This window comes from Photinus pyralis, unplaced genomic scaffold (assembly GCF_008802855.1).
Source record: "Photinus pyralis isolate 1611_PpyrPB1 unplaced genomic scaffold, Ppyr1.3 Ppyr1.4_unclustered_Scaffold5254, whole genome shotgun sequence".
NCBI lineage: Eukaryota > Metazoa > Arthropoda > Insecta > Coleoptera > Lampyridae > Photinus > Photinus pyralis.
The window spans coordinates 7,533-17,249 of record NW_022171737.1 but is presented as its reverse complement, the minus strand read 5'-3'; the positions used below and the strand labels follow the sequence as shown (position 1 = coordinate 17,249).

Here is a 9,717-nt window from a genome sequence, read left to right as displayed (position 1 = left end):
ATCTTTGAAATCCTTGAGAGAATACCATAGTCCATAATAAATATTTGTTTATATTTTTATTTGTGTGTATATAAGTACCTATGTTACCAACTAACTAGTGGCTAAAATGAATGAATATGTTTCCTGGTTAGATATATATGTCCGTGTCTAGTAACTTGAGCAGCTACCAAACATCTTTCTTAGTCGCCCAAAATCGCCTACAATCATCTGCAATCATTTACAATCATATGCAATCACAATGCAATCCTCTAAAATCTGACAATCGCGTCGCAATCCCCCTCGAGGATATCTATGGATGTTCGAGTATATCCGAAGATATCTCGGGATATCCGAGGTTATCTTGTCTAAAAACTAGGATATCTGGTGTACACAATTTTATGACAGGATGCCCCCTCGGGTAACACTGTCGCGAGTCTCGTAACATAAAAAAAGAACTAAATGAGTAGGTATATGTGTCAATGAAGGAGGATATTTCACTATGTGTTGAATTCCGAGCATTTCCCTAAACTAAAATGATGAAATGGTTAGTGCCATCCACTGGCTTAAAAGTTAAATGCATTAAACCGCATCTGGAAATCTACATAATTCAAGGGAGTTTTTTGAACTTTTTTGGAATAACTAGGTAGGTATGTTGATAATAAAATGTGAGAAGCATTCAACACCTTGTAGTAAGAATGTGCTGTGTAAGCAAATAGGGTCCACAAAATGAAATCAAGGTCCCGAGCCCATCTAGACACAGCACTGTGAACTAATCGCAAGGAATAAGGTATTACAATCATAATGGTTTCTGTCACCAATATTACATTTTAAGTTGCCTTCAAATTGAAAATATCAATTCAATTACTAAGAACAGACATAAATAGCTAGCGGCAAGCTCAGGGTATACAAATGATCTAATGTAAGGTGTGCGTAAACCAACCCCCTATTAAAACTATCATCTTTAGCATAGAAGCACAAGTGTACTACATACTGCAATTATGTGCATTAACCTACTACAACTCTTGTGATCGAGAGTAGGTATGTAGCTTAGTTGTAACTTTGAATAAATCTACAAATAATAAAACAACCACCTGCACCACAGTGCAAATTTGTCACACATTTCACGGAACTGATCCACTTCTCAATGAAACTAATAATACAGCAGGTGACATTATTGACTATGTGATTCCTTCCACAAGAAGAAATCCACGAGAATTGAAAAGAAAAATGTTAAAAGAAGGTTAAACATTGGGTCAAATTAATCAATGGAAGACATAGTGCAAAGTTTCGCTTAATAAATAGTAAACCATGCGATGTACTTACATTTCTTATTACAATCTTCAATGTTCAGATTCTTAAAATTAATAGCTGCACAATTTAAATCAAAACAATACACCCACTTAAGTTAATTGGTCATTAAAATGTCAAAGCTGCCATATTTAATTTTTTTATAGATCGCGGTGGCTAAAGTATCGTGATATGTATATTGTTTCTACATATTCAGTTTGTACGTGTGCCACATCTTTTACATAGGCAACACATCGTACATTTAGATGGATTGAAATAAAGTGGCCTAAACCTTGGTCAATTTCAAATCAATTTTTTATCATTGACGTGTAAATAATTGTTATTGCAATTTGTCTTACAAATAAACTTATGGATTGCGAGAAAATACATCTACAAATTAGATTTTCTGTACAACTAAATTATTATTCAGTTCCTTCATACAATTTCTAAAGTCATTTGTAGTTTTTTTAAGATGTCAAAGACTCCTGTAAGCTTGTAATATAATTGCCTAAACGTTATAATCTCTAATTTTATATCATGTCCACTTTCGTGCAGGTAGACATTGCGAAAAAAAAAAGCGACGAGTCAAAAATGTGCATAGAATTACCACTGGCGAAAAGTAACGCTCTGCAGCAGATGCTCCTCATGAGCGCACCAACCCCTAAACATCGCTGCTGCCATGTGAGTTTGAAACGACCGCCACCAGCAAACCCACCAAATTTAACCGATAACAATCCTACCAGCACCGGGCTAAACTTATCTGTGTCTATCGAAACGGCAGAACTCACCACTAATGCGGTCGCTTAATGGTGAAATCTTAGATTACATTTACCCAACTGGATAGCAACCCCTAAATTTCAAGAACCTCGCGAAACCCTATCAATAATTTCTAAGGTTACCACATCAGGTGAGTGGTACCTGTGATAAGAATTTGAACCCCTTCCCAGGCAGAAGCATGTCGTCATTATGACGCCATATAAAGGTGATTTACGGTCATCGACGTCTTATGACCTGTGTACGACGTCGTGTAAAGGTACCATTTTCGTGTATCTTATGGCGTCACAGAAAAACGTCATGCGTTCGTCAGAACGACGTTGAAAATTGCAATTATTTTTCATATCAATAGAATTTCGTGGTACCTCAAAACTCAAACATATTACTACATACATACTACCATACAATGCTAATTGTATTTAATGCTAAAGCAATTACTACCATAAACATGATACACCTATGACAGACAACTACCACATCCTTTGTGCTTAGTGCGCAGGTGCGTTCTGAAGTTGAACCTGTGATCTCTCGAATGTCGAATACGTCTAAAAGTGGCGGTTATTTTTTTGCTTTTGACTATTATAATTGAAATCGTATAAACAAAGACGTGCAATTTGACCAGAGACATTAGAGAGTCTCTGAATTTGACTGACTGACTGAGCTTCGAAGGTATTATTAACAGGTAAGGCAAATTTTGAACTTACTCAACTTTGAGGTTATTATTGTGCATGTGCATGTTTCTGTTAGAATAAATGGCGTACGTTGGTATCGAATTTGAAAGCGATGGCGAAAATGATGCGGGGGAGATCGCGATTGTAAATAAAGTTTGGCTCACGCCAATGAAACGGAGAGTTCATTGGCCGTCCTATAGTCAACCCACAAAATTTGAAAGTGCACTACGCAGTGGAGAGGAACCTGGCGATACCTGGATGTTATACCCGGTTAAGAGGATCTTTTTTGAAACAGGTAGAATTTTTTGTTAATCCAAACCACAACTAAAGTGAAAAAGCAAAGTGTTACTACCTGTGTATTGGAATTGTACACATGACTCACCTCGTTTAAACAAATGTATTTATTTTACTCTTTATTTTAGACAATCTTCTTAAAGCACGACAGAAATTGAAAACTGCCGAAGTTACCTCCGATGTGCAGTCGGACACTGAATTCAGTGAAAAACGTAAAAGAGTTCCGCCTCCACGACTGTCTTACGATAGCGAAGAGGAGAGCGTTGCAACATTACCTCGGCCTCCAAGATTTTCGCTGGATAAAGGTGAGCAATTAGTTACTGTTTTTTTGTGATTTTGAGCTACTGTTGCTTATAGTTAATCAACAAAGTTCAAGACAAAGTTACTCACAACCAGAACCTCGGAGTAGTCCATCCACCCATGTCAATAAGAAAAATTGTTTCCGAACAATACCCTCTAGTCCATCATCATGTGCTGATGCCATCCCCTCTAGTCCATCATCATGTGCTGATGCCATCAACAGACAAAGACTTCCAACAAGATCCCCACTTGCGGTACGTGGCGAAGAACGTGAAAATTTAGGTAAGTTTTTTTTATTCATAATATTAGTTGCAGGTACATATTTCGTATATTATTTCAGATTCTAAGGTAGTCGTACCCTTACTATTACATATCAAGGAACAGAATAACCAAATTCTGTCATGGATAAAAAAACAAAGTAATACAACCGTTGTTCATGGCACTTTACCCGATGATATTCCTGTAAAATTTCCTTTATGCTCAATTGATTCATTAACCGTATTAGAATCATATTTGATGGATGATGGACATTTAGCAGAATTGGTAAGCCAGTCGCTTCAATAAAAGAAAATGCCACTACCTAGTGATTTTTTTCTAGGCAGCATATTTCTCGTCATTAGGCGGACGTGACATTGGATCTAAAACGAACATTATTTAAAAAAATATTTTCAACAATGAGCTTGCCCAGCTGTATAGTTTCTATGGGTCAAGGGGAAATAAAAAGGCATTCAACGATTTGCGTGTAAAAACCGTTATTATTCGTAAGTTAATATTGAAAGTGATTTTAAATCATTAATATGTACTGTTAAAGGGGCTGTTCAATTAACGACTTCCAACACAACAGCTGAAGAAATTTCTGCCCATATAAAGGTTTGGCTAAAACATGCCCCGCAACGACTTTCCAATTCCCTACAACCTAAGAAGAACTGTAACCAAGGAATTTAGATAAGTGCAATTACTTTAATCATAGTTCTTTTTTTTTATATATTTTACTTTTGTTATTAATGTGTACCATGTCGCAGAGAAGTTCCTATAAAACTAAAGAAATTGTAGGCACACGACAAATATATAGAAGAGTCCAGAAAGCCTTACAGAGGCTAAATGAAAATAAAGAAACTATTTGTCCTGTTAATCGTAATAACTTGGCAAACACAAATATCATAGAACATAGTCCGCTAAATCTTTTGCATGATAGAAGTGATGAAAATGATTCTTCCAGTATCTGTTCTCAGTCTTCTCAAAATTGTGATATACAAATTTGTCCACCTATTGAAATTGAGTTAATTTCTGAAAATATTGACGAGCACATGGAAAGTACGCCACCTGAAACTTTATGTACCAATCCTAACGAAAACGATGACAACTTGGCAATTAAGCTGCGGTCATGGGCCACAGTTGGCAAAGTGCCTCATTCAAGTGTTACATCTCTTTTAGGCATTTTACATCCATTACATCCTCAATTGCCATTATGTAGTAAAACCTTGTTAAAAACGCCTGTAACTCTTAATACTCTGCCATTAGATACTGGTGAATATTATCATTTTGGATTGACAAAAACATACATAATTTAATACTAGATGGTGCTAGATTTGACAACAATACTATTTTACTATCATTTAATATAGACGGACTCCCACTGTATCGAAGCACAAATACACAAATTTGGCCCATTTTATGTTTAACTAAAAGTAGTAGTAGCATAATTTCACCATTCCCTATAGGAATTTTTCTCGGCGATTCTAAACCTAAACCGCTAGACACATATTTGAAGAACTTTATTGAGGAGCTTTCATTGTTAATTACAAATGGATTAAATTTATTTGATGTGACTTATAAAATCAAAATTCACAGTTTTATTTGTGATGCTCCTGCGCGAGCATTTATAAAGTGCATAAAATCTCACGGTGGCTACTCATGTTGTGAACGATGTATGGAAAGTGGAGATTATGTGAATGGAAAAGTTGTTTACAAAGGAATAAATGCAACACGCAGAACAGACAAATCGTTTGTTTTACAAAGTGATGAAGATCATCATTTAGGGATGTCTCCACTACTAAAACTTTCTGTTGGTATGGTGTCACAATTTCCGATAGACTATTTACACAATATCTGCTTAGGTGTAATGAGAAAGTTATTACACACATGGATAAGTGGCAATTTAAAGGTTCGCTTAAATTCTCAATTAGTTACTACTTTATCTCAAAAGCTAATTCTCATAAAACTGCATATTCCAACAGAAATAAACAGGAAACCTAGGAGTTTATCGGACCTATCAAGATGGAAAGGAACTGAATTTCGATCATTCTTGCTTTATTATGGACCACTAATATTGGCAAATACTAGTGACTTAGGTGCATATGAACATTTTCTTTTGCTCCATGTTGCTATATCTATAGCCGTGTCTCCATATCTCCTTGCAATACATAATTCCACCGTTGTTTCAGAACTTTTGAACATGTTTGTAAAACATGTTGAGCAGATATATGGCATAGAATATTATGTCTATAATGTACATTATCTTTCACATGTGTCCGACGATATTCAGTCTTATGGTTGTTTAGATAATTACTCCGCATTCCCATTTGAGAATTATCTAGGTCAACTTAAACAGTTAGTAAGAACCCCGAACAGACCACTAGCTCAACTTTGTAGGCGTTTACATGAAATGTCATTCAATAATATTTCTAAACCTATTGTTAACCCTGATATTGTATATAAATTTGAACATTTTAACGGTCCTCTCCCCCCTACATCTGTTATTAACGATAATTACAGACAATATAAAAAAATACATTGGAAAGATATAACAATTTCTGTTAAATCACACTCCATCGCTGATTGTTATTGCTTAACAAAGCAGAAAACAGTTGTACAAATAGAAAATATTTTAGCATGCATCAATCGAAAGAATACTTTTTTTATTGTTAGTGAATTTGAAAAATATGATTCACTGTATCACTATCCCATTAATTCAAAACAGTTGTATATATACAAAATGAAAAATTTGTCGACCAATATGAAAATAATTTCTCATATTGACATACAAGCAAAGTGCATTGTCATTCCATCATTTGCAGCCGATTACTGGGTATCATTTCCATTACTTCATTCGTATTTCCTGTGACACTGTACACATTTTATACATTTTGATTATACATTGTATTGAATTTTTTTTAAATAAATTTTTTCATGCCTAATTTTTAATGAAGTATACGTGCAGACGGCAATAATATAAAAAGTGGTCAGAAATACGCGATATAGACGTCTAAATAACGTCAGAAGTACACGTCCAAAAGAAGTTTATACCACGTCACGTAAACATCCAAGAATGGTCCATATCACGTTAACATTGACGTCCAAAGTAGGTCACTTTGGACGTTTAAAATACGTTAAAAAATGACGTCGATGGCCTGTGACATGTTCACGTCATTTTCTCGCCGTCAAGACGTCATATTATTGGTTAAGTAGACGTCTTGGATTACGAATAAATGTCGTGATTACGACGTCATGCTTCTGCCTGGGTGCAAATTGACATTTTGCCATTTTTCTCAAAAACTTGAATTTTTACGATTCTTTTCCTCAAGTAACTATTCCTCGCATTGTAGTTTGGGTGTTATCAATAATAGCAAAGTAAACTCCATTTATCTTTAATCGCTACCGCATTATTCGAGCCACCAAATGCAACCCTATGATAGAAACTATTTTGGATCCTTCAAAACGACACAATTCAAATTCGTCCATATGCAAGAAGCACAGATTAAGGAGGATATCTAACGTGAAGACGTGCAAAAGAAGAAGCCAAAAATCCGAAATTTTACACAGTATCCCATTAAAAGAAGCATGAGAAGAGAAAGGGAAGTCTGTTAATAAAAGAGTGCAGCAAAAAATAGTTGGAAATACATAGGGTTGCCAACGGATCAGTTTTAAAGAGAACTTTTGAGAGAACATTCTCTATCTTTTTTATATATACTCAAGTTGTTCTCTTTTTTAATTTCGCCATCGAGAACGAACCAACGTGCAACGTTTTAACTATTTTAAATTTAGGTCTTTACACAAAAACACGTGAAATTGCGTTCTCGTGCAAACATCATCACTCCACTCTTATTACCGTGAATTTTTTTGCAATACTTGGCCATGTTGAAAGAATATTTTCAATAATCGGTGCACAGGGGAATAAAAAAATAAATAAGCTGAAAATTTTCCGTTCGAAGTATTTTGAGTGTGGTTATAATCATAAAAATGTTTCATCTTTAGAATTTTATAAAAAAAGAAATAAATGGAAATGATAAACCAAATTAGCAGTACAGAGAAATATAACGAAAAACATGATGAAAATGAAGTTGAATAAATAGAACGGAAGCCAAAACGATACCTAATATTCAAATCAATTAATATCAACCAGATCTTTTGTTTTAAGAAGTTATTTTAGTTGCATAAAATTAGGCGCCCTTCAGAAGAGATTTTGTCATTTAAAAGTAGGCTTAGTGAAAAACGACATACGTAAATCCCAATGGCTACTTCTTAAATAGCACTGTTTATCCAGTAAATAGGTTATTAAGGTTTTAATTGAGGTGTTTAATTATTACCTTTTAGACCAAAAAAGGAGTGGGAGTCAAACAACAGGTGAACAAAAGTCTTATTTATTGTTATTGATTTTCACCGTACACAACTACAATGTGAAGAAGTTGAAAATATAAATACCATACCAAACAGTGCTCAATGCCCCGCTCAACAAAAAAGTATCGAAAAGGGGTCAAGAGGGACTAAAACAAAACAAAACTTCACCGAGCATGATGCTAGTACAAGCAAGGATGATGGGGAAATTTCTAACTCTGTTACATCGCCAAAGTTTCAAAGAATTGGTAGCTAAAAAAGTTTAAAAGTGGTGACAAACAAACAACAGGTGCGGAAAAATCTTACTTCAATTATTGTAACTTAACACATTTCTTTGCAGGAATAGCCAAGGTAATAGCAATGTGTGACAACGATGAGAACAATATTATATTCGATAATATATGGTAGACGAGATCCCATACAATACAATAAGTATGTATTGTTAAATTATGAATTAGTTTTGTTTGTTTGTACCTACATTCATGGTTTTAGAAATTATGGACCATATTTCATTGATCCTGAGGAAACTAGACGAGATGAATGTGAAAAACGATGGTAGGTGTATAGTAGCTCGTGCAGTGGAATACGACTGAAACTAAATTTCAATAATTCAGAATTTCAACGAAGGGTGTTTCGACAGCAATTTATAATAGTTACAAAGTAAATTAACTGATTTGGAATCTCAGTTAGTCACCCTGTCCACGGCAAATGTAAATTCAAAAGAAACCTCCAACGACTTTGTTACGAATTACAGTTTCGACGGGGCAAAGGGTAAACTTAAATTTAAACCTTTGAAGCTGTATGAATTATTATTAGGTAAGGTTTGGTAATATTACAAATTGATCAGCTCATCCCAGTCAACATGTAACTCTCAGGTATAGCTGAAAGAGCTCTACTAAGTAACATTGATATGTTACAGTTGTAACTGAAATTATATGTAGGTAACATAGAGGTTGGAACGTTCCATACCAAACACGTAATAATTACTTACATAACTGAAAGGGCTCCAGAACTTAACAAAGTTATGTTACAATTGTAACCGAAATGATATGTAACACAGAAGTTGGAATGTTCTATACCAAACACGTAATAATCACTTACGTACCTGAAAGGACTCTAGAAGGTAACAAAGTTATGTTGTTACAATAACATACTACCCATGAATGTGCTTCAATTAGTAACGTGGCAAATTCCACACTTTCGTGTTCGTTAGAGGCAATTAATGTTGAAAAATTGTCAAGTTCCGAATTGATAAATAATATTTAAAGTAAGCAACAATTATTTTTTACACCATGAAAACTGTTTTGGTGGGAACGCAGTTTGTCTTATAGAACTTTCTTTTAGATGCCGTTCGGCAAACTTTCCCCGACACTAGCGAAAGTGCCATTGAATTGGCGGTGGGTGAGTGGTTACGCTTAAGCAAGCTGAGACAGTCAAGAGAAAAACCTCTCCAAAATCAATAATTTTATTATATATTATTAATGAATATTGGAAATGTATCTATTGTGATAATATTCGACGTTTTTAGGAATTGTTATTTTGTTTTATTTTATAAGAATATATCTTTATTTTTCACTGCTGCATTTAGTTATATTTTACATTAGGGTGAAGTTACCTAAGAGTACGCACTCTCCCAAGAGTGCGCGAGTAATTTATTTTATAATATAAGGATTTAGAACACTACCTGACACCTACTTTGTAAATTATGAACTATTTAAAGATGGAGTGCACTAGTGCAGAAACAATCAGTCATCACGTGATTAGTTTTCCCGCGTTAACGGTGCATCGTGACAGACAG

General features: G+C 34.7%; 2 protein-coding genes and 1 long non-coding RNA gene across 5 annotated transcripts; all 3 read left to right on the top strand.

Moving 5' to 3' along the window:
* Nucleotides 1–2,237: 2,237 nt before the first annotated feature.
* Nucleotides 2,238–3,963, top strand: LOC116182425. The gene is made up of 5 exons (XM_031502961.1): nucleotides 2,238–3,006; nucleotides 3,134–3,310; nucleotides 3,363–3,587; nucleotides 3,646–3,848; nucleotides 3,904–3,963. The coding sequence occupies exons 1-5, from the start codon at nucleotides 2,793–2,795 to the stop codon at nucleotides 3,961–3,963; spliced, it is 879 nt and encodes a 292-aa protein (XP_031358821.1). The 5' UTR covers nucleotides 2,238–2,792.
* A 3-nt stretch (nucleotides 3,964–3,966) lies between these two features.
* LOC116182424 lies at nucleotides 3,967–6,429 on the top strand. The gene is made up of 2 exons (XM_031502960.1): nucleotides 3,967–4,066; nucleotides 4,117–6,429. Exon 2 carries the CDS (start codon nucleotides 5,236–5,238, stop codon nucleotides 6,427–6,429), a length of 1,194 nt encoding a protein of 397 aa, XP_031358820.1. The 5' UTR covers nucleotides 3,967–4,066; nucleotides 4,117–5,235.
* Nucleotides 6,430–7,823: 1,394 nt separating this feature from the next.
* On the top strand, nucleotides 7,824–9,421 carry LOC116182426. 3 transcript variants are annotated; one of them, XR_004147512.1, is made up of 5 exons: nucleotides 7,824–8,208; nucleotides 8,260–8,351; nucleotides 8,412–8,474; nucleotides 8,534–8,735; nucleotides 9,264–9,421. It is a non-coding gene; the product is annotated as an uncharacterized LOC116182426 (long non-coding RNA). The 3 variants fall into 3 exon arrangements; XR_004147511.1 differs by having other exon boundaries at nucleotides 8,534–9,042; XR_004147510.1 differs by having other exon boundaries at nucleotides 8,534–9,421.
* The last annotated feature ends 296 nt before the right edge of the window (nucleotides 9,422–9,717 follow it).

Excerpts from the sequence above, each read along its gene's own strand:
- LOC116182425 (XM_031502961.1), top strand. The coding sequence starts at position 2,793 with ATGGCGTACGTTGGTATCGAATTTGAAAGCGATGGCGAAAATGATGCG. Across the intron at positions 3,007-3,133 it reads GAGGATCTTTTTTGAAACAG|ACAATCTTCTTAAAGCACGA; the intron begins GTAGAATTTTTT and ends TCTTTATTTTAG. Across the intron at positions 3,849-3,903 it reads ATGGACATTTAGCAGAATTG|GCAGCATATTTCTCGTCATT; the intron begins GTAAGCCAGTCG and ends ATTTTTTTCTAG.
- LOC116182424 (XM_031502960.1), top strand. The coding sequence starts at position 5,236 with ATGGAAAGTGGAGATTATGTGAATGGAAAAGTTGTTTACAAAGGAATA.